We start from the raw sequence: 26,283 nt of genomic DNA on the forward strand, positions 1-26,283 counted from the left end.
CTTAAAATCGTTAAGATTAAAAATGAATTCCGCCGCCCGACGTCATACAATAAACTTTTTACAAAAAAAAATTTTTGTTTGCAATTTTCTTTTTGTTTATATATATAAAAAAACGAATGATGTACATATACTAAAGAAATATACAGAAAAAGTATTATTATTGTTTAAAATTACTAAAAAACAATCCCAGACACAAATTTTCATTACAGTAAAAGTAATCTCATACCACTTTAACTCACATCGTGGATAATTACAGTTCCGCGCCTTCCGAAAACTTTAGTCATTTTTGTGTCGCGCTGCGGCAGGGTTAAAACGAAACAAGTTTGATTTACTGCTTCGAGTTTACACACACTTCCGTACATACATACACCGTCTTGTTAAAATAAAATTAAACGAAGCAAACGGCGGCGGCGGGCAAATGTAAAGAATTTCAACGTGAACGTCTTTGTTCTCCACTTTGTTACCGGTGACACTACAAGACAAATTTCAAAATATACGACTATGGCAAAGAGACTAATACGATGGTGCCTGTAACTTATGAAACGCTGACAAAGTGAAAAAATAAAAAACAGTGAAAAATCAACGATATTTAAGAAGATTTTTACGGAATCGACACAAAGTGGAGGGTAGATGTACTTTTTATTGCGATTTTTTGTGTTTGTTACGTATGGTGTACTGAAACAGCAAGGAATAGTACAAGAATGTAAATTATTCGTACATATTGTATGAGTTTAGAGTGCAGCAACTTTGGATAAGGTCGAACAATGTATATTTAATATGTTTTGGGAATGTGGCATGTTTGTTATGCAACACCTGAAGTATTACCGAATATTGGGCAATAATGTGTTGAATTGTTAATTTACTATATACTTAATAAAGTATCGTTTTTTAATGTTATAAGAAAATATATAAGTGTTTAAACTTCAATAAAACAATATATAAATATTGATAAGAATATTAAATATTTTACGTACGTTTTAGTAATATTATCTTTAATAAAAATAAATTCCCATTTAATTGAAAATATACCTTCAGCATTTAATTACGTATATAAAAACCCAATTAAATCTTTGCTAATGTCTACAAAAAAAGATAATTAATTAGACTTCAAAAACGTCTAGGATAAAATGGATTTTAATACAAATTATTACTTATTTAACTAATCAATATATATTAAAACGTTATTTAAATAAATAAATTTATTATTTTACAACAAATTTATCACGTACGTATTTAATTTATGTATGAAAATAAAAAAATATATATTTTATAAAAAGTATCATTCATTCTTGTGGGAATATTCTTAATTTATCAGATATATTTTATTATACACAATTTTTTTTAGTATATATAAATAGTCATGATAATTATTCATATCAACACATATATGTTTTTTTAATTTTAAAATCTGAAATGTTGCATAAAGTTAATAAGATGATGAATAAATTTATGATTACAAAACAATAAGTCCAAATTACTAGTTTCCTAAAAAAAATTTTCCTATTTAATTTAATTAAATCCTTTAAAAAAATATTTTGTGATCTGAGTTTTCATATACTAATAGAATCTTACTCATTTTATGTACAATATTTACGATTAATTTACATTATGTGATAAATATTTAAGAATGTGCATGTTTAAAAAGAAATAAAGATATTATCTTTTTCATAAAAGGTGTAAAAGAAAAACTGGACTAGAGTGCAAAGTGTTGCGTTAGAGTAATTAGATTATTTTATTAGATAATTATTATGAAAATCAGAACAGAAAATCACTTAGTATTTTTAATAACATTAGTAATAATAAGCCACTGGTAATAAATCATTTTAATAATCAAAGAAAAAAAATGGCAAGTTCTTAATCAGTGTACAATTTTACATACAGATAAATAGTTATCTTATCTTTACAAAAATATTTTTGAATTGTAGTTTATTTAAAAAAAAAGTTGCCTACAACTTTAAAATTTTAAAGGACTTATTTAATGATATCCAGATTTATAAAATTAGGACTAATTCTTTAATAAAAATCAGTTTGCAGTGGTCCTTATTTAAATAATCATGTATAAGAATTTTAGTAATTTCAGTGGTTTTATTTGTGATATTTTACAAAACCCATGCGTCTTTTCATTGGAAAAAAATTATCATGTATAAGGTTTCTTAAATTATTTTATTTAAGATAATTTACAAAAGTCACGCCCCTTTAATATTGAGAAAAATATATTATTTAAATTAGAGCTTATGAAATAAAAGGGTGTATGGGTTTGAGAAACACAAAATTAGATTCTGATTTTAAAATCTGTAACTGGTAACTATATATTCACATTTTATTTCAGGAGAAAGAAAAAACTATTATTATATAATTTGAACCAACTTATTAGTCTTTATCAATGAGGTATTTTTTTCTAATAGATTAACTAATTTGTTGGTTTACGAAAGTTCTCTATCTAAATCATTAATTACTGAATTTAAAATATACACTATTTAAACATATTTTATTAGGGCATAAAATATTGTTACATATACTGTAAACTCTAAAAAAAATTTTTTATATTCATGTATGCTTTAATTAAAATAAGCAGTTTTTTATTTAATAATCAACGTATTGATATTACTTTATTTTAATCTAAAGGCTTTACGAAAAATATTTATTGTTCGATAGAGCAAGCAAAGCGGATTTCTATAACGGTTTTACGTGTATATAAACATCAGAGACCCGTGTGTAAACTTTGTGTGTTTTGTTCCTCCGCTACTACCTGACGAAGTGTAAAGTCTGTGTATGTACTCAGTTTCTGACACCCTAAGTTCCATTGCCCTCTTGGCATCCGAATATAATGTCGATGTTGCGTTTTATGCTCGCCAAGTTGTCTAAGAAACTTGGTAAACGCGAGAGAATCAACTTTTTGAGAAGACGTGACACTGCACTCAAAATACAGATACAAACAAAAAACAAACTTGAGCGCATAAAACTAAAATATTTAATGATAAAAAGCTTTGTTTTAGTAAATATATAAGGTGAAAAAGTATCAATATATAATTCATTAATAAAATTTGCTATGTTAATAAAAAAGTAATTGATAAAAAAAATGTATCAGCTTTAAAAATCTGTAATTCGGAAGGCAAAAGAAAATTTTTCTTTTTTTAAAAAAATAGTTGTTTTTTTAAATTTTCATGTCATAGTTTCACAAACTTTATAAAAAATATTTAAATTTTTTAATTAAAAAAAATAATTTTTACCCTAAAAAAGTGTGTTTGAATTTAAAAATATAAAAAGTGTCTGAAACAATATATTGTAAATTGGGTGATTGTAAATAATATAACTACCAGGACGAAGTAGAAGCGGAGGGGGGTTTTAGTGGGTAAGAATCCCACACTGTCACTGTCTCTATAGAAACGGTGGCGTCTTATTGAAGATTTCCCTCCTCAAAAAAAAAAGATAAAACTGGTATGTGAGACAAGATTATTAAATATTATAAAAATAATACGTAGTTAATTTCGTCTTTGATATTTTAAATGCATGTAAAATGCTATAGATATATTTAAAAAAATATATATAAATATTGTGGTTTATATTTTTTTTAAAAAAAAAATCAAGATGACATAAATTCGTATTATTTATGTAAAATCATCACCTTACATACATTTTACGCAATTGATTCGTTTTAATATGCTCGGCGTGTCATCAAATACTATTTAGAATACACACTAATTTATGTAAATTATTTTTAGATAGTTCATAATTTGAGAGAACAGCGATAAATTTGAAAATAAAATAACTACAATGAGAATTATTTATTTCACATGCCATTTAATTCTATTTATACCATCAGATTATGGTCCTCTAACTGATTGTAGATAGCCATATTAAAAAATAGTTTTTTTATCCATCCTTTGTTTGGTATGCGCTTCGCCGGATTGATTCACCTTTTTGAGGTATTTGTGTGTATTTTTTATATAAATGTAAATACATCAATCACACGGATAAGATAGTCGATTCGATGGATGTTCACGCATGAGGTAACGCCTTATCTCTAGCCGGAAAAGTGCGCCCTTTCGATATATGTACGAGCGGGCATAAATCGAGCGAAGGGTGAGGACGATGTGGTGGCCGAGGATGTGGAGCGAGAATTCCCAAGAAGGAAGTTCCGGATTAGAGGTTGCAATATTAAAATAAACCCGTCTCTGCCAAGTGGAAAATCGCTGTACATTAACCTTCCGACGTATGCACGAAGCGCGTATAGAGAATGATGTACTCGATATTGAAGAAAAATTGCTAGAGTACGATTAACGTCTTAGATTATGATACTTGAAGAGCAAGTAGAAATAATCGTAGAACTAAAGATCTTCGATACTGTACGAAACGAATTTTATTTGGTTCAATCTCTTTTTTTTAAAGACAAATTTGTGCTACACCCTTTGTAACCAAATATTTTAAAGTAAAGTAAACTTAATTTTACTGAAATGAATAGCTTGTAACATATTATTAACAATATCAGGCACATGAACATAAGTTATATAATATACTACTGATAATATAAAACAAATAACAGGCAATCTATACTGTTGATAAACATATCCGAAATCCTTTATCGCTTGTATTTTTAAAGAAAACTTAATGTAAGATTGAATAAATTTAACTTTTCTTACTCATCCATCGAAATATACTTATCAAAAATAAGGGACAGGCGTTTTCAGTTAGAGGCGTATCTCAAGAGTAAGATCAAAGGATAAATGTGTGTTGAATACCACACATCGTCTGGGGAAGAGAATTATCTGGCGGTCGAGCATTTGAATCGCCCCGACAAGAAAGTTTTGGATTGGGTGATACAATATTAAAACGAGCTCCTATTTGCCAAGTCGAAAATCTTTTAGTCGTATATATATTTTTGTATTTTCTTTTTTAAGTCCGTCCGGAGCGAATTGACAGCATGTAGTAACTGTGGAGCTCTCTTGCTAGCTGCTGAATTTTTAAACGCCCCTCGCCCGCCCTTTGTTGTCTACCCTACTGCATATTCTAAACACCGCGTAGTTTAGTGAAGTGCATGTGTATGTGTATGGATGATGGTGTATATGTCTTTGAAAATGTTTTGTGCAACCATTGTGTAAAAACATGAAAGAAAAATCAATCGATTCTACTTTTTGTAATGTCTACCAATAATTTAAAAGAATATATTATTAAATCAAGAACTTATAAATTAATAAATTTAGTTGTTGTCAGTTAAAAGCTAAAAGAAAAATGGCGAAAAGAAATAATACAAAAATTTTACATAATGGAAAATTTTATGAAAAAAAATGAAAAATGCATTGTAAATGTGGTACTTGTAGGTATGATATGTGTATTTTAAAAGTGAGTATTAAATTATTTGATATTTATTAAAGTAACTAGATTTCAATGAACGCCTTTCGGTTATAAGTACAATAAAAAAATATTGGGAATAAAAGAAAACAGCAAGAAAGGGCTTGTAGTCACTAGGAGCGTCATTAGAATAAGTGGAATAAAAAGAAGTGATAAAGGTCTTTAATGGTGTATAATAAAATCTCATATAATTGTGTTAATATTAATTTGCTTTTTAAAATTTGTATTAGAATAAGACTATCCAATAAAAAGTTTTTATTAAAGTTAAAATATAATTTTATATATTTTTTCCTATTAAGAAGATATATTGTAATATTTTTTTACTAATACAACTATTTTATCGTTTTGAGTAGACTATGCATTACAAAACTACACATATATAAATAGACATTTTTATTTAATTTTATATAACCCCAGACCTTTTTTGTTTAACTACTATTAAGCAATGACTCAAGTGAAGCTTTTTAGTCAAAAGCATCGCTAAGTCTTTAATCTGAATTCCAAACGAATCGCTTCAGATTAGATAGATTCGCTCTCACCCTTTGATCACCTTTGGCAATCAAACTTTTTTTCTCCGCCTGCAGCGAAAAGTGTCGCTAATTGTGTGCAAAGAGTGTCGAAAAGTGGGCGACGAGAAGAAGTACTGAAAGTAGTGAAAAAGTGTCGGTTAAAGTAAAAGGCCAGGTAACTCGCCCGGGGCTGTGCAATTAATTTTCATTAGCCGGACGGCCAATCAGTGCGGCGGCGTCGTGTCAACTCGGCGCCGAAAGGGTTGAAAAGGGTGCCACTTAATCTCTTAATGTACACTTAAGGGCTCGTTCAGAGGTCGTGCACATATTGTGCGCGGCCCGCCGCTGGATCGATCCGACCCCTGAATTACGACGGCCGATTTTGCGTTAACAATGATTTAATCAGCCGATTAACAACGCTGTGGACGATAATAACTATGAAGGTTTAATGGTCAAATTGGAGAATAATTATACCATACTATGTTAGTTAAAAAATGGACGCATAAAACATGATTGCGTTCAAAATTAGTAAATAAATGGTTATTCGATCGGCTTTGTAATAAAATAGTGCTTTGTGTTTTAATACTGTTAATTTATTTAATAAAATTAATAAACATGTTACAAAATCCACAAATAATTAAAGTTAAGAAATTCTTATATGGGCGTGAATTATAATAATTCAAAAGTAATAATATTCTATAATAATAAAAATATAATATAAAATTAGTATATTATTATACTGAAAAACATAACGCTCAAAATATTTATTAATATTATTAGTATAAAATTTGCTGGGCTCATCATTTTAACCACCTTATTATAAATAAATTTAAAATAGTATAAAAAAAACCGTTCGACTTGTGATAAGCGTTTTAACTGTATAAAAATTAACGTTTTTTTCTTAAAATGGGACACTGAAAAACTTCTTAACAGAATAAGTCACAAGGCGTGCGCCTTGAATCAGAAAAGATATATATCTGCCACAGAAGATATAAACTGTGCATTTAAGTTTATCCTCAAAACGACCGTTTCTGACCTGCCTTAGCGGCCAACGGTAATTCGTTTTAAAAAAACTCGCCATCCATCTGTAATTGCTTGTCCAAATAAAAAAAAAACGTGTGGACAATGAAATCTATCATGAAAGGGGCTATCGATATAAAAATGCTTTTAAAAGTGAATTTAATATAATAATAAAATAAACAACTTAGTATATCAGTGCTAATTTTGTAATATGTTTGATTTTTTTAAATCATAATACATAGTTACCGTAAGAACACCCTGTGTTTTATAGTATCAATAAAAAATGTGATATTTATAATTGATTTTTGTACTAATTAATATTTTAATCTTCTAAACACACACGCGCGCGCCCTAGTTGCTATTCCAGCGAATCGTCCATGAGTGTAAATCTCAAGTTTCTAAGTCAATTTAGCTAAAAGGAAGCATGTCAGCTCAAACCAGGACCTTATCGGCGGCGGTTAATGACTAAATGGGATGCTGCATCAGGATCCGGACCGGGACGATACCGTCTTAATGTGTTTTACTATACCTATGTATGTATGTTCAACACACTACAAACACGTACACATGTATATAGTGTGTTATCAATTCAAAATTATATAATAACACATTACACAAGTAAACATATACACACAGACATATAATTTAAATCTGTTGTGCCGCAGATAAATTATCGTACAGCATCTGGCTTGCAAATTTTGATTTAATTTCCATACGAGCGTTTTTCAAAATATGAAACCTACATTGTTGACCTCGAAACGTATTATGTAACGTTTAATAATAAAACGTAAAATGTATGTAGTTATGTATGTGTGTGTGTGTGAACTTTAGCATGTGTATGAAATAAATAAAAACACGAGGTGAATAAGAAGAGCTTTCATAATAAATGCTTATTTCTTATTACGGCCACGTACATTCGGGCTATCCCCGGGGATAACGCGCGCGCCGACGGTTGACGAGCACTATTCCGAGAAGCCTTTGAAAAATTTGCATACATAACTGAAATGATCTTATGAAAATTTAAAATTTTCTAATATTCATTTTTTAAATTAATAATGCATACGTTTTATGTTATTAATGGTATTATAATTATTGTTCAAAATATATATTTTCTGAAATCAGGCAAGTATAAAGCACAAATCAAAATTGCTGCAGATACGCGTTAAAAGCGCAATAAAAAAAATGCCACAAGTCTTACGACCCGCTGTAAAATGCAATTGTTATAAAAATAAGTGCAGAAGTGACGATGAGAGATACGACATATTAGACTAATGTTATTGTATTGCATTGACAAACGCAGCAAGTTAAATGCAAAACTAAAAGAACATGTTAGCCAAATCTATATATGTTTAAACTCTGAACGTTATGTTCATATTCTAATAAAAAAGCAGAGCCCATAGATTCTCTAAGAGATCTTCTTTTTGCCCCCTTTTGATGCAACGACCATACAAAGGCTCGACCAATGATTAATTTTATTTCTAATTTTTTGGACAGTTAATATTACTAACAACGCGCCATGTTGTGAAACAAAATCGCGTGTTGTTGTTATTGTTAATAACACATCAATTTAAGACGGATGCTTTTAAATTAAGCCGTTTTTACGGGTACCGATCTCTGTCGAGCGCTCTTGTTTTTTTTAGTAAGATACCCGCTGACTTTCATGACTTAATAGCGTAAAATTTAGATTTTCACGTCTTTGCGTGCAATATTTTTTATGTGAAGAGCGCATTGAATGTAAATACATAAGTATATATATATATTTATATATATATATATATATATATATATATATATATATATATATATATATATATATATATATATATATATATATGCAATAAAAATTAACGCTATTCGAAATACATACCGCTGTAAAACATCGAACTAAAACTTAATTTGAGGTATGAAATTGAAAAAATATCTTGGTTATAAAATTTAATTAAAAAGTCAGGTATGAAGTTCAACGAAAAAAGTTCCCTTTATTAATATTCACAATCTTTAAATAGTTATTCTTTATTTATTTTAAATGTAACCGAATATTTAATAAAAGCAATTTAATCCCCTAATGAAATAGCTGCATATTTCGTATATTATAGTACTTTCTAATTTGATATGGATTTTATGGTATTATTTAGTCGTTTTTATATTTGACCGGCACTTGTGACTAACACGAGAATGACCTTAGTGTTTATATTTTTTATCATGTTTAAGAAAGCAAAATTATGGATAAACCTAGATTTTTCTAATCTCACGGATAAATATCGTGATAATAGAATCTAACTTAATACTGAATAGTGGCGTCTTATTATTTAAAGCTTTTATAATTGTCTATAATTATTAAACAAGATGTCAATTACTTACAGACTTTGATGACTCACTATTTGTTTAGCAGTTATTGATTGTGATAATTGGGATAGCGCTTGATATATTAAATTAAAAAAAGAAATGTCAATGACCTATAAGTTCTATTAAATAACTAAAATAATGCTTAATATTGACACTTAGCTTTCAATATTCACAATCGCTTTGGAACATAGTATATAATCAAGAAATCATGCTAAAAAAATAAAACGTCCCAACCATATTATTTTATGGTTGGATCAGTTGTAAGAAAATAGAATATACCGTAATAAATATAAGGCGAATCGTTTACAATTACAATGTAAGCTTAATTATTTTATTAAAAATTAAGGTTTGTTCGGAGAATAGCATTGCTTTAAATTTATGGTGGTTAAATGAATAAATTAGTGTTTAAAATTCAGTAACTTTATGGGATACAAAAAATAATTAAGTAGCAATATTGTCTTTCAAACCTTAAACATAAATAGAAAATATAAAAATGTTTTGATAACTAGTTATCTAGATAATATTTTAAATATTTTATGCAAGCAAGTAATAATATTTCTATAAATTAAAATCCAAAATTAACGATATAATTTTGTCTGAAAATACCACCATCATAAACTTTTATGTATTATGTATTTATTTGTAGATAAATCTATACATTACGTACACATACGGTGTGAATAACGACTTGTTTGTAAATAGAAAAAGTTTCCTTATCGCCTTGTCCACACTCTTAGCGCCTAAGCTTCGCTGGCAGGGGTGTAGCTCAAGTGTATCAAAATTCAATTTGTTCCTCGATGGTATCAAAGTGGTAGGTGGAAAAAAACGAACGCGGTTTACAACGTCATCCGCCATATTGTCACCCCGGCTGCAATATTTAATGGCCATCTTGATAAAAAATCCATTAAAACTTTTTCGCCGACACTAAAGTTTAAATTACCTTCGGGGTAGCCCCGGGAATAGAAGGTGTTATATTTCGTTTCTTCTCTCGGGCGCCGAATGAGTTATGCGACAAAAGGGCTTTGGCGACAAACGAAATTCACTAAATGTGTATTCGATCGTGTCCGCGAGATAAATCCGCATTTGTATGGATGGAGAGAAGTGTGGGCATAAAAATAACGCGAAACGTGGAACTGAATCATCCGAGGGTTATGCAAATAAACTACAATAGTAAATTCAAAATTGGTATATTATACATAAAGAATAGTAACAAAACAAAATTTAGCACTTAAGCTTTAAATATATTTTTGTAGGTATTATGCGTAACAAAAATATAAAAAGTTTAAAGAAAGGAACTTCGTGGACGAAAATTTGGTTAAATCAAATATATATGTTAATAAAATATACAGTATGCTTCATTTTTAAAATTAAATTTACTTATATCCTATTGAATGTAATAAAAAACGATTGCATAAGTATACAGGTTAGCAAATACTAAATCAACAAACTGGTTTTGTTAAAGAAAAAGGAACCAGAGAACTCAATATTTGCCAAATAATTAAAATATACTGAGAATTCAAGAATTCATTAGTTTTATGCTTGCTAGACTTAACAAAGCCATATGATGTGAAGGTAAAATGTCATTGAAATGTTTTGTCAAATATTTAAGTACCAATACACATTGTAACAATAGCATATATAACAGCTATACAGCAGTAGAGTGAGCTCTACAAAATAAAATAAATTCAAAATTTTAGAAGAAGTAAGATAAGTGTGCCTTTTATCGTCTGACCTATTTAATATCTTAAGAAAATATATAATGGAAAAGGTATTAAATGAACAGAATGGTCTACATATCAATTGAAGCAGCAAAACTGTCGAACTTGTAATACGCCAAAAACAATTCGGTGATGATTGCGTAAAAGAAAATTCCGATTATTGATGATCAATATACGCACATAATATACATTTAAAAATATGTCAATATATATGAAAAATATTGTCAGTATATATCACATATGCCAATATTATTTAAATTTAAAAATATCATGATTAAAAAAAATACAATTGTATTAGTAATTTAGTATTTATTTTTAAAAATAAAATTAAAATTGATTTTTTAAAAATTAAAAAAAAAATTATTGGGGATTGAAAGTAATTTTAAAAGAAAATTTAATTTTTAATAATATTATACAGTGAAATTGGTTTTTGCATCGAAATGACACACTTTTTTGTTTGATGTTGTATGTTCAGAAATTTTGTTGTGTGTAATTTTCGTGTGCGCAATTTTTGTTTGTGCAATAATCTGATCACCGCTAAAGACAGCACAATATTAATAATAACTAACGAGATCTACGAGAATAATTCCAGACGGTTTCGAACAAAAATGTATTAAGCTTGATCTACTTAGATATTATATACATATAATTAAGAAGGTGCTACATGGTAAAATAGTCAAATCTAAATTTATAGTAAGTGAGTAGAGACTAAACGTATAGCGCAATTAGGAATTCCAAATAAATTAACCAGACTCGCATACATAACAATAAAAGGTTCCAACGCTGCAGTTTCAATCAATAGCCAACTAACAGATCTCTTTGAACAAAGCAATGCCTTATCTATGGTGTTATTAGTTCCTGTAATTGAAATCATAATCGTAAAATTAATTCTCAAATACCATTGTTTTATTAAAGGTACAAATCAAGCTACTAATGATAAATATATATAAAATTTTAGTTATCCTAGATCAATTCTACATATTATATAAAATCCAAATTTTATATTTATCTTTCTACCTGTCCATTTTTTATATAAACTGTTTACATATTATAGCTGCTGTTTATATTATCATAATATTCTAAATCTTGATTAAGTAAACATACATGACGTAACAAATTGATTGAAACCTTGTAACACAATATTTGGGATTAGTCTAATTTATCTGCCATTTGCAGTAACCGACACATAATATCCTAAACGCATATTCAAAACTATCTAGTTTCATTAATAGAACATGCAAATATATTTATAACTAGAATCAGTTACAGCAATTTAATTTATAATATATAAATACACAAATTACATTTTTAATGGTATAAATAAGCCTATTACCTTTTATCAGTTTATATAAATATAATATAATCTGTAGATGTTTAGGCTGCTATGATATTTTAATTGCTATTCCTTTTAATTAAAAAGATAAAAGTAGTCTTTATCCTGTCTTTGCACATTATCTGATAATATTCTTATCTCTTGTCTAACTCCCAAATATAACAAAAAACTTACTTCTTACAAATAAATAAGAATTTATTTTTAAAATATGTATATATAATTTTTATTACAACCGTGAAAAATATAAATATAGAAATGCATTTAAATAAGCGTGACAAAGTAAATGAGAGAAGCATTTTTTTATGTTTTTTGTATGAATGCAAATTTCTTGTGGTGAAACTTAATATATTATAAAGTTTTATGATATATAATAGAAAAATAAAATAATTTAAAAATATTAAAAGCATGTACCGTTTTTCTAAAGCAAACAGTTAAAATGCTTGACATTTTAGAGTAGAAAAATTTACTCTCATAAAGAGAATGAAAATTAATAATATCAATTACTTATAAATATTATTCATAATTAGCTCTTATCACACAGAGCAGATACTACGAATATCCAAATATCATTATTTAGGTTTGAGTATCGATTCCAATCAATTCTATTCTGTGTGCGTATTTATATTAGGCAGATTAACTTAATATCGCTCAGTTCCAATAATTCGTGACATATTTAGCTTGCGTATAATTGATAGCGTATTGTCAATGACAATTAATTAATATTTTGTAATAATATTTATTGTTTAATTAAATTTGGATATTTTCAAGATTTATTTACCAAACCCACTTCATATTCAAAATACTTTTACATATATATATATAATTTTTAGAATAATGGGCTAATAAAATATAATTAATGGACCGATTAAAAATAATATTAGGTATACTTTATTTATTGTGTACAAAATAAAATTTAAAATCTTTTGTAAATAATTTTTCTCTGTATTTTAAATGCCAGATTTAAAATACTACTTAATTATATTATATCCTAAAAACCAAATTTGTAATTATTGATTTTTCACAGCACAACATAAGTGGAAAGGAATAGAGTCATATATGCACTCACTACTTTAGAGATGTAAAATAAAGTAATAGTGGAAAATAAATTGATTCTTTTCATAGAATAAAGAACATATTAATGTGTTCGTTAAACTGTGCATAATTTTTAATGCTGTACCTAAACGTTTGATTTTTTATTTCGTGAAAGAATATACATTATTGTATGCAAATTCAAGAAGACCGTGCTTTTAAAATATAATGCTATAATCAAATAGCAAAACTAATCTCTTGTTGTGAGATACATACAAACTAATAAAAAACCAATATAATTATTGTTCTAAAAAAAGGTCTGAAATAAATATTTTTAACAGACTCTTTCAAAACCTTTGTCAATATATAAAATTAAGTTTTCTATAGCCGGTATATTAAAAATAAAAAAATGTATTCACCAGGGATATATTCTCAACGCAAAACTGTTCAACGTACAACATTTGGGTCTAACGATATTAAAAAAAAACACTGACCTTTTTTTCTTTTATCTACCGATATAGTCTGTCCATCTTCTCTCCTCCACATGATCTTTGGTGGTGGGAATCCATCTGCCTTACAAGTGAGGCTGATGTTTTGGTTTTCCCGTACAGCAACTGTAGACTGAGTGCTCTCATTATCTAAGATGTTTGGAGGCACTAAAATTTTAACATATTTAAATTACTCTCAATTTTAAAATATGTATAATTTAAATAAGAGACTTACCAACAACTTGTAAATAGCCTACTTGACTAATCATGGGGTTTGTGTTTACTTGGCACATGTAATAACCCCTATCTTCTTGCTGGACTTGACTTACGTGGAGTAACCAAGTCATAGCGTTGTCATGTGATACACTAAACCTGGGAAGTCTTGATATTACGTGCCTGTGTATTGTCAGGATCATCTGACGATCGATATGAATCCAGGCCACCTGAAACAAGATGAAAGAAATATTATAATACTTTAAAGCAATTATTGTTAAAATTGCATCCTTTGTGTAAAAAAATATTTAAATAAAATTTATATTTGTTAATAACTGTCGTTGACCCATCTTAACCTACGACGTATATAATTTCGATTAATTACCCTTTCTCAGCCTTCGCTTATCAAAGATATTATATCGGAATAAATATATGTTGCAATAAAAATACTGTATGTTGCAATAAAAATACTAAACATTTTTTATTAGTTTATTAAATCTCTTAACTTGGATTTAAAAAATAGTGATATTAATGGTTGCTCTGAATCTCTTGAAGTGAAAATATATATTTTTTTATATTATAAGATATAAATATATTATTTTGGCTGTCAAAATAGTACATCAGATATTTTCAAATAAATTTTGTAAGAAAAAATATAGTTTTAAAAACATAAACATAAGGTACAGCTTCTTATGTATAAAAATAACAATATATAATACAATGAAATTCACAGGATTTTCATAAACGTGTATCTAAATATTTATTCTCATTTTTATCTCTGTATAAAGTTTTTTTAATCGATATAAAACATTTTTCAATCACGAAATGCGTATCTTTTGATACGAAGCCCCTGTGAAATTTAATATATGACGATGTTCGTACGAAAATTACATTATATATTAAAAACATCCCCAAACCCCCTTATCTCGGTTATCGCGTATCGCTATTTTGCGATTGCTGGATATTTATAAATGAATAATATTAAAATGCACGAAGGGATCCTAAATGGTGAAGCGGTTTTGTTTATTTTGTAACGAAAACAATTTTTCTTACCATCAGTTAAATATAAATAAAAATTAGTTTATTGGTAGGCGACTAGTTAAATAATAGTATAAAAATGTACTGATGAATTTATAACATAATAATTAAATAAAAAAAAATTTTACGCCAGAAGGTAATAGATGTTTTAGAATGGTGCTGTAATTATTTATATATTTTTAGATTTTAAATATATGTATTAAAAAAACAAGTGTGAAGTATTAAAGAAAAATGATTAAATATATGATTATAAGTATATACTAAAATTTATTTTTTTGGCATAAACAAGACTAGTCTTAAGATATATAAAAAAAACATTTTACTTAGGTAGAAAAATATTTTTTATCTATATATTTTAAATTTTGACTTCAGTTATTTATACAGAAATCAACTTTATTTTTCTTACTATTTTTCTCAAAACTATGAATATAATATTTAAAATTGGTTTTTCGTGTGGTAAGCATAATGGCCTATGAAGACAATGGGCAAATATAGTGAAAATGGAATACACCTGTCGTATTTTGTGACACAAAAATGTTTTTGTAAAAAATCATGATGTCATTTTATAGACTGATTCCAAGATTTTCTCCGCACGTGTGGAAGATTGGTGTAAATCCTTTCTTATGAAGAAAAACGATGAGCAACGGAAAAAACCGATGCTCTTCTAGCGTCAATAGTCGGGAAATCGCGACCGCTATATGAATTTTCCTTAAACTTATTCAGATTGGAAACTACATTTCACCCCGTGAGTGGGCCTGCCTTTTCGCAGCCCCCGCGGAAGATATATCTTTTTGTCTACTTTCAAAAAAGGATTTATGACTCCCTTTCACGCTTATTCAAAAAAAGTAAGAAAGAAAGAAGTGGAAAGCGCGAGGAAAGCCCTTTTTGCCCGAAGTAAAGAATCACGCCGCCGTCTTTACATCTCACTTTTAATATCACTCTCGCTTCGATGCCGATTCATCATAATTTTTATGAAAGTTTGTTCTTCCCGAAATTATCCGGCGAATATCTGAGAAATAGCCGAGCGGATCGAGCGTGAACAATGAGGGTGATTTCTTTTACATTAAAAAAATCTCATATAAATAAATCCGAATCGAAGGATGGTTCGAAATAGAACGGAAAAGAAATCGATGAACCATATAAAATATCGTTTTACAGAAAACATAAAATTCAACCTATATACAAATAGGTAAAATAATATATGGATTTAAAAACATAATAACCTGTGGTAATTCTTGAACAACAAAATATTAATAGCAATGTTTTAAAAATAAATACCTAAATATCATATTATATATAAATGTATAATATATGTTGGTAATTGAGTCTTTTCGATGTGTGATATATGATATTTTATTAACAGTCTTTCACAAAATATCTGAATCAATTTATAACAATCGTTTTATTACGTAAATTCATATTCAATTATCGAATATAATTATATATAAATACAGATATTTAATTTCTAATTATTATTAATAATTTAAATTATATAAAAACTGCACTATATTTTTAATAAATCAGCATGATAAATCATTGGTCAATGACTAATACCTAAATTACCTCGGTTGAAATATTATATAAACCTGTGTTTTACAATTTTTATCGAATCTAAGATATTCAAGTATAGAATATTATATAATTATAATTCAGGTCATGCATAGCATTTATATTTTTTACTAATAAAATAATTTATTTTGCCAATTTAAGAACACATATTATTATTTATACATATACATTTTTATTAAAATTCTGGGAAAATCCCCAAAAATTTCACAGCTTAATTATTGATTGATTATTATTACAGACAGAAACTGATTTTAAACATCCTAATTAACTACTGAATCATACCGTTCGAAAGACCGTTACTTTGCTGGGAATTTGTTGCGAAAAATAATCTGAGTTTGTTAACATGGTATAGGCTTAAGCATAACATTAGTAAATTTACAAAAAAAATCATATTAATAACTTTCATTGGAGCAAACAATTTAAACTTTTATACTTTCACTCGATCTGCAACAATATAAATTTGCGCTCAATCAAGCTAAGACAAACTCAACCGCTTGGAAACCATTTGTTTCGCGCACTGGATTAATAACTGGCTAGAAAAATCGCCCTGCATACGCTTCCCTCGGTGCTAATTTCCAATTGTGACTACGCGCCGTAGTCGTAGACGTCTACGCCGTAGCAAGGCTTATACGACGTTTCTGTCCCGGCTACCATAGACTATAGCGCGCCGGCTCGTTCGCGTGATTGCGATCAAATTGAACGGAGATAATCCGTTTACACACAATGGGACGAAAATTCACCGGTACAAAGAAAATACACTCCGGAAAGGCTCTGAACAGTTTAATGTGTATATATGTGTGTGTGTGGTTTATTGTGGGATCGACTATAATTTATCACTGATTTGGGAGATTTATTTTTGCAATAATGAATATTGCAGATCCATATTTTATAAAATAAAATAGTGTTCAACACAATAGTGATAAAAATAAAATGACATTTTAATTTACAAGGGGATTTATTACATAAATAAAAACCTTAATGGATCATATAATTTGTGAAGAAATGTGTACTTGGTAATAAGCCTTACCATTTATTAAATATTGGATTAAAATATTATAAGTATAATTTCGCATAAAGACCGTTGTGAGCAGTACTGCAATTGCTTATTTGGCTATATATAGTTATTTTCATCAACAGGTGAAATGAAAAAAATGAAAAACTCATCATAATCAATTTTGTGCTGGTATTTTTTTATTGATGTGTCGGAAAATATTATTTTCAAGTAAGTTAACTGCAATTTAAATTGCACATGAGTTTCGCCAATTTATACTGCTTATTTTTTAGAAAACTTACATTTAAACCAGATTTACTTATGCAATTATACATAAAATAACAGCGGTTCACTTGGGAGTATATTTTTTGTTGTTATTCGTGGAAACAAATGTTGGTTTTGTTGAGATGAACCTAAAAGTTGCTGGCAAACTGTCTGCATTGACATTAGGGAGAGTTGCACTCGTAAGCTGAATCGAAAGATATATCAATGTACTTTTGAATATTAAAACCGGTTATTAGCTGACATAAAGGGTCGGTCGATAAGGGAACTTTAAGTTCTCATTAATAATGCTTTACTTTTTATTTTAAATTTCAGTAGAAAAAATAAACGACTCAGTAAAAATGGGATTTTATTTTATTTTTCGGCAAAAAAGTATTTATATGATTTTTTTTATCAGAATGTATTTGTTTTAATTAAATTAAATTTTAATTAAACCAAAAAGACATAATTTAATAAAGATTTTTTTATATGTATAAACTTTATTTTACCATTAAAAAAAATTTTTTTTAACATATTTTTTGATACTTTAGTAATAAAAGTATAATAAATTACCTAACCACGATTTATAAATTATTAAGAAAATAATACCTTTGTCTAGTCATCACATAAATAATTTTATTTATATAGACTACATAAAAAGCTACAAATAGCGGTACTACTAAATTTTTACTTTTTGATTCGATAATGTTTAAATATAATTAAATAAAAAATAAATGCAGATGAACAACGAATATGGTGTTAAAATGTTCCTAGTTAAATGTTTTTATCAATAAGTATTAATTACTGTGCCTAAAATCATAGATATATTTTTTTATGAATATAGGTTTTCATTAATATGGTAACCCACTGTATATAATGAATTATAAATTACTATGTAAACTATAATTTAAAATCAATAGATGTCAATATATTCGCTGCCGTGGCTCGAACCCATAGCCTCTGGGTTACCAGTCAAGACCATATGAACTACGCTATTCTAATCTTTCTTATATATATATATCATGTGATTTCAACAGGAGTACCTAACTTTTGGTCTGGGTAGGCCCACAAATAAAATAAGTATAGTAAAAATCTTAATTTAAATGAATCACAGTTTTATTTTAAGTTAATAGTATAATTGTGAAAAATATAAACAATATAGTATTTAATTTTTATGTTGTATGTTTCTTTACTGTAATTTCAAACCAAAAATAGTAAGATTATTGATGCAACGTGCACCTTAACTATCATTTTATTTAAAGAAAACTTGAATATATAAATAATCAATATGTATTATATAAATATTTTATTTTCATTTTAATCCCTGATGAATAAATTAAATAGTATAAAAATTAAACTAAATTGACTGCTGAATTTACATATGTAGTCAATAAACATGTAATCAATACACGTATTTACTGGTAAACATGAATGTGTAACTTGAACATTGCAGTAAGAACTGTATCGATTAATATGTATTGACTGGTTAATGTAAATATTTACTGGTTGAATGAACTATGGATATTTTGAAAATTTATTTACCCACTGCTATTGTGACCTACTTTGGAACATTACAATTTTTCAATTATCTTACTATAAATGTATATTCCTAATAAAAGGCATTGTATTTGTATTTTTAACTAAATCAAAAAAATTAAGTCCATGGTTAAATTGAAAAAAATGCCTTTTATATTAACAGAAATAACAGGGTTGGAGTCCATACCAGGAAAATGTTCTTAAGGACAGATCAGTATCCATAATATATTATTTTTCGTTTTTCGTTGTATTGAGGCTAAAAGCGAAGGAACGTCTACCGCTACCCGAATGCGGCTTGAATACTTAAAAAGGGCTCGTCCCTCTACGTCTCCGGATTATTGCTTCCGCCAATCCACCGAGCACAAGTTGCATCCAGAAAACACGCCGACTCTTTTTTCCATTCCCTCTTTCCTTACATTGGAGCCAAAAATGTATAAAATATTCAAATAGGACCTAACAATAATTTAGAACAATTTATAGCACAGCCGACAGTGGCGAATGTATCAAAAATTTTCCGTACCTAGATCACGTTTTTTTGGACGAGATATCCTATGAAGGTAATATCGAAAATTGGTTGGGTTTCAGATATCGATTGAATTGGTATTATTTAGCGACTTATTTTATGTTATCTTTATACAAATTTAGTTTTTAAAGAAAAAAGTTTTCTTGAATAAAGTTACTTTACATGCCAGATTTAATTTTGAAACATGGAGAAAATAAGGATTAACTATAATTAAAATTAATTTACACATATTTAAACACATATTCTCTTTAAATCATTATACATATTAATAGTTTATACATTCAAGTCAGTTGTATATTAATATATAAGGGTATTAATCGAAAAAAGGTGTGCCGTATTATTTTTAATCGTACTATTTATGTAATATATAAAATATATTAACAATAAGGGCCCTGTTCTTAAATATTGCGTTGCAATAAATGCCACACTTTCTATTTTTTAGGTTACTTGAATAGCATTTAAACAATTATTTTTAAGACAATCGATATATAAACAACTGTACGACTTATTCAACAAATTTATAAGTTGTAGTCTTTATCGTTGTCCATATTATATTTAATATAAATTTTGTTCATATTTTTCTGACACAACTGACAAATAAATAAATTTAATTAATAACGAAATTTAATTAGAAACTGAAATGTATCGTTTCGAAATGAAACATCGCGCTACGTTCATAATTTAACTGCAAAGTACAATTTAAATTAAAATTATTGTTTGATGAAAATGATATTGCACAAACATAGCTCTACGACAAAATACGAAAATCAGTTTTTACTCTTGGAATTTTTATACAGCTATATTTATTTTAGCTATATGCTAATTAGCACTCTTATCAACACTTTACACACGTATTTTATTTTATTATAATTTATATGAAAACTATATTTTTTTCTGAGCAAAGGTAGATTTTTAGTTATTTAAAAAAAATCATCATACTTTCTCTGCATGCAAAATATAACTTTGCCTATACACTTATTTTGTCGTTAAGAATTCATGACTATGACAAAAGTGAAAAATCGTAATAAACGTCACAAATTGACCCAAAAACGCTAGCCTAATAAATCAATAATGTACCTATTATTCAATACACCAGTGACATTTTCACTCATTTCGCCTCTGAATAGAGCCCACTCATTGTGTGAAAGTATACAGTGAAAATGCATTACTATAGTCAATGGAGCTACCTATTAATATTTTTTTTATGTTATGTTTCATTTTTATAAATACATAAAATGTATTATTGCATGCAGTTTATTATCCAGAGACATTCCTTTGTGTCTCGAGGTATATTAAACCCCTCGACACCGGTCTTTGTTAAGCTCAGACTTGGTATTTAAATATTTACTTTATAGAGTGGATGTGCTTGGCTTACTAATCTTTAATTTTTGAACCGTGTCAAAGTAAGCCTAGCACTATTGTATATTTTATAATCTGCTATTGACATTGAATATTTAAATAAAAATATTGATGGTATACAGTTTGCGTTAGTTAACTGTTTTTTTTATTTCATTATTATTAAATTAATATCTGCTGTTGAAGTAAAATGTTTTGTAAAAAAAATCACTGAGAATGTGTGGCATATAGATTGCCAGTTTGATATGCCGACTTTATCGAAGAGAAGCGATTTATAAAAAACGAGAAAATTGAAAACTGATACTAAAAGATTATTGATATTTAATTAATTAAAATAGGATCTCTGGCATATTTATAAGTGGTGCCGAATGTATTAGATGTACATGTGTCATAAATCGTCAACATTTAATTGCCAAAGAATCGAGGGAATGCAATGTTATTCAAGAAATCAACAAAATTGTAAGAATTTATTTAATGAGAGGTTTATCAAACTACTTTTAATCGACAATGATAAAGAATTCAATTGCTTGTTGCTTTATACAAAAATTCATTGGCCATCAAACGGTGTCTGTTTGGATTAGTTCTATAAATTATTTGAGTTAGTTCTAAAGTTCTTTAAAAAAATGCTTGCAGTACCAGTAGTACAGATACCGGTTAAACCGGTATTGGAGAAAAAATCCTCCTTCAATGCTATTAGTATTACAAAATGAAATACAGGTGGTACCAGAACAAAAAATCTAATAATTGAAATAATAGTAATAATGTCAATACCGGTAATACTGATTGATTGCTCGATAATACCGGTATTGAAAATACCGAAAATTGTAGGATACAAATGAACATATAAATACATTAATGAAATGAAACTGTATCTTTATTTTGGTAACTTAAAAAAGATAGATTTACAGAGAAAATGGCAATAGGCTCAATAACCTCGGATCTACAGTAAAATGGGTACAAAATATTATTTTTGATGAAAAACAAATATTTTTGCGTAACAAGATTTTAGAGCTTTCAAAATTTCGACAATTATTAAAATATAAATAATAATTTACAGACAAATTGTCATGTAAAATGAAACAATTCAGTTTTACTTTGATCCTAAAAACAAATAGAAAATCTATAAAGTGATCCGTGCTTCAGTTTTATTGTTTTTAACGTAAATTCTTGACTTCCGAGAAGTGAGCTTATTTTGGCGTTCTCCTATGAGACATTCACGTTTTTTTAATATGTCTTAGTGTTTCTGACAGCGTAAACTTATATTTACATTATATACGACACAATTAAATTCTGCAAAATGGGATTGCGTTCGATATTTTATCAGATGTGTGAGAAAAACTATTGGATGATCAACTAATACATATAAGTTATATGAGGCATATAACATAGATTTTATATGCTTCATAGATATCGTATGAATATTTTAATAAATGGGTCGATGGTTTACTTAGTGCAATGCATATATATTTATCGTTCCTCTGTGCCATGGATTCTATGGGTATTAAATACCTAATATAAGCCTGAATATCGATTAAAGCTGAAATTAGTAGGTATGTTACAGTATATTTTTAATAAAATTTGGTGAAATACTTAATTATTTAATATAATTGATATTTTGTTAACTTGATAATTACAAACAGGTAGGAGTTATATATTAATATTTTTAATAAAAATATCTTAACTTGCGTTATAACATTGAACTTGAGACTCGTAAGATTTAATCGATATTTTCAATTGTGGGGATTATTTAATATTACACTATTCAAGTAATGTATAATGTGAATATATTAATACATATTTACTATACTCACTAATATGATTGTGAATTACACGATTCTACGTATAATATTATTACAATATAATACATGCGGTTTTTAATTAGGCTTCATGTTTATTATATGTAATTTAATGGATAATATGATCTTAATAAATTCATTTTAATTAAATAAAGTAAGGTTTAATTAAATTTTTATTTTATTTTACTATTTTTCTATTCAGCATATCATTGCACACATACATACATAGACATTATTTCAAACATAGCAAAACGTTGACTTAAGATGTTGAACGAGACCATGAGACCAATGATACGGGTCGACAGTTCGAAACCAATCTCTCGTGTCACAGAGCGTGATTTACCCAAGTCTGGACATATATTGGCCAGATTTAGGGGCTTTCCCTTTGTGTCCCCGGAAAAAATGCACACTTTTAGAATCGACCTCGAATAATCAATACTCTTACTAAAATATGTGTGGCAATCTTCACCAAAAAGGGATATTTATAAGAAGCTAACGAAAGTGAAAGTCATGCATGAGAAAAGTAAATTTTACGTTTCAATTACAGTTAATTTTTCACTACCCTGTGGCATAAAAAAAATAATACTTCGATGTTACTAACCTAAAGTGTAAAAAACATACTTTTTAATATATTAATTCAGTGAAAATTTGTGGAATAAATAAATAAACCAATCCATATCTAATTCATACTTAATAAAAACATTTTAAAGGAAATATGTTTACGAGCCTTTCATGCATATTTGTTGATCCTTAAAATAAATCATACTTAATAATAAATCGACTGAAATTTTGAAATAAAGGGCTTGGCTTTATATAATTGTTATACATTAGTTAATATGGCAATTTTGCATTCTTTTGAATAAAATATGCATATGACCCAATTTCATGAATAGTATTGATATCTGGACATGTATATGTAATACATATGTATTATTTTTAGTTTATATATAAAGAATTTTCAATGAGCCTAAATAATGAAAAGTCTCTACATTTAATTTATCATTATTAGGTCCACGCCCTAAATGCAGTTCTAATTTAACCGCACTTAAGCTACTATGCTAAATTAATATTTCTATCAAACAAGAAACTTGATAAGTCAAGTCAAAGAGAGCGCGCCATATTAAATATGTTCTGCGTATTAAATAAAATTAACAATAATTAAATTACGTCAGGTTCGCGTTAATTACACATATGCTAAATTGATACGACGCGCGCATTACACACGTAAAATACTACGTAATATTAATATTGTTATACGTTGTTGAGCGTATAAAAGCCTTGTGTTATTAGTCAACTTCTAAAATTGTTTGCTCACTGCGAATAATTCACGAGGAGACCCTAAATTGTATTTTAATCGCGAAGGTTTTGAGGCTAAATTAATAATTAACCATGCGCTTCAAAATAGGATTATTAATTATTATTTGAAGTTCAGTGATACTTACGATATATTATTAACAAGTATTACTTTTACAAGCTAAGCTAGCTTGCTGGGTTACGTGGAGAATTAACCGTAATTGATTCGAACGTAACCTTTTGATCTTGTCACGTTTATGTGGGGTGTGTGGTTTTTGGTTTCGTTTGTTGAAATTTCGCTTATTGGTGGTGATTGGTAAGCATACTTTGCAATAGGTATTTTTGCAGAATCAAAAGCATAAACATCATGAAAATATAATTAATAAATTATTGTTATATGTGGTTGCTTATAAATTAAAAAAATTGCGTATTCAATCTTTCTAAAGAAAAATATATTTTCATGTTTAATAACTTTAATAAATCAGATCCTGATTAAATCTTTTATAGCTGATTCTACATTTTATCATGATAACATATACCACAAAAAATTTGGATGAGCAATATTTGTGAAATACAGTGGATGCTAAAACACCTCCCAATTACCAGATTCCAGCAAACTATGTGGTGCTATAGGACCATTCAATTACGAAGATTTGGTCGTCTTTGAGTAACGATTTTTTTTATTTCCTGAAGCTGTTAATGTGGACTACCTTTCAAGAAGCTCACAGTATATTACTTCCTTCATACCTTATCAAACACAAAGTTTTGCGAGGTTGAAAATATTGTTTGATGCATAGATCTAGCAATTTTGTTGTTATTTTATGATCACATAAGGGGATTTTGCCGATCGTTGTCGAGCGAGAAAAACGCATATGCAACGACTCATAGATTTATTATTTTGACTCAGCTTATAAGAGATCCATATACCATACTTATGATATGTTTTTAATTGAATTTGTATGATAAGATACTGTTTATAATGAAAATTTGAGCTCCTTCGCTGATCCCCTTGTTGTTTGTTGGTGGCCTTTTGAAGAACAGCTTTTAAACACTTTTAGCTATCACAATCCTCGAAAAGATTAAATATTTCTGAGCCATTCTCTTAGCAACAAAACCATGTTTGTAAATAGCAGTGATGCTACGAGCGGCTAAGTTTGTATTAACTTAACAGCAAAATGAAAATACATTAAAAGCAAGATTAGATAATATGTTGTGACTAATGAAGAATAATAAAACGGACGTAATTAATGGAAATATAAAACTAAGAAAGTAAATTAATATATCGCTACAGAAATATGGGTTTTTTGATTTGGAAAACTTATTGAGAATTTCGATATACTAGTAGCCATAATTAAATTACATTTATAATCAAAGCTGCTGTTCTAAGCTATGTATCAAGTAAAGCTTAGAAGCAAACCAATAATATAAATTATTGTCTGTTATTCTAAAATGCAAATACGAGTGATGATCGTGTATTATTGGAAATCCAAAAGCGACACCAAATCGAGTTCGCTTTTAATCTTTATCGGTGTTAGATTGCCTCAAACTTTTGTAACGCACCTGTATAGGTACACATTTTTCCATCATCGCAATTTTAATAAAACATCCGCTAATCTCCGGAAAAGTCCTCGCGCGCCCGATTATGGCGTATGCCATCCGCGAACTTGCTCTTTTTGCGCAAAACTTTTAAGCAAAATTCGCATTAAGTTCCCCGGGCGTAGCTCAAGCTTCATTTCCAAATCAAATCGCGTACAACTCGTTCGTGGAAGTTTATCGGCTGATCCCGGTTATAAAAAGTTACAAATCTGGACACCGAGGATGCGAAAAAGAGAAGAGAGGGACACAACTTGGAACCCTTAATACACACGCCCTTCGGACGGATTGAGCCGTCGATGTAGTACTCGTATATACTGGT

The 26,283-nt window shown here is 28.2% G+C and overlaps 1 protein-coding gene across 2 annotated transcripts in view; it reads right to left on the reverse strand.

Moving 5' to 3' along the window:
- LOC148228183 (lachesin-like) overlaps nt 1-26,283 on the reverse strand; it is a 174,390-nt gene that overhangs the window by 71,579 nt on the left and 76,528 nt on the right. For both annotated transcript variants that reach the window (XM_088199670.1, XM_088199671.1), the window contains 2 exons: nt 14,028-14,235; nt 13,799-13,960 (listed from right to left, as the gene is read on the reverse strand). In XM_088199670.1, the coding sequence (XP_088055796.1) occupies nt 13,799-13,960; nt 14,028-14,235 (370 nt within the window). The remainder of the gene's footprint in view (nt 1-13,798; nt 13,961-14,027; nt 14,236-26,283) is intronic.

The sequence above is a fragment of the Plectrocnemia conspersa genome, unplaced genomic scaffold (genome assembly GCF_051122295.1).
Source record: "Plectrocnemia conspersa isolate PC_06_02 unplaced genomic scaffold, ASM5112229v1 ptg000012l, whole genome shotgun sequence".
Classification (NCBI taxonomy): Eukaryota; Metazoa; Arthropoda; class Insecta; order Trichoptera; family Polycentropodidae; genus Plectrocnemia; species Plectrocnemia conspersa.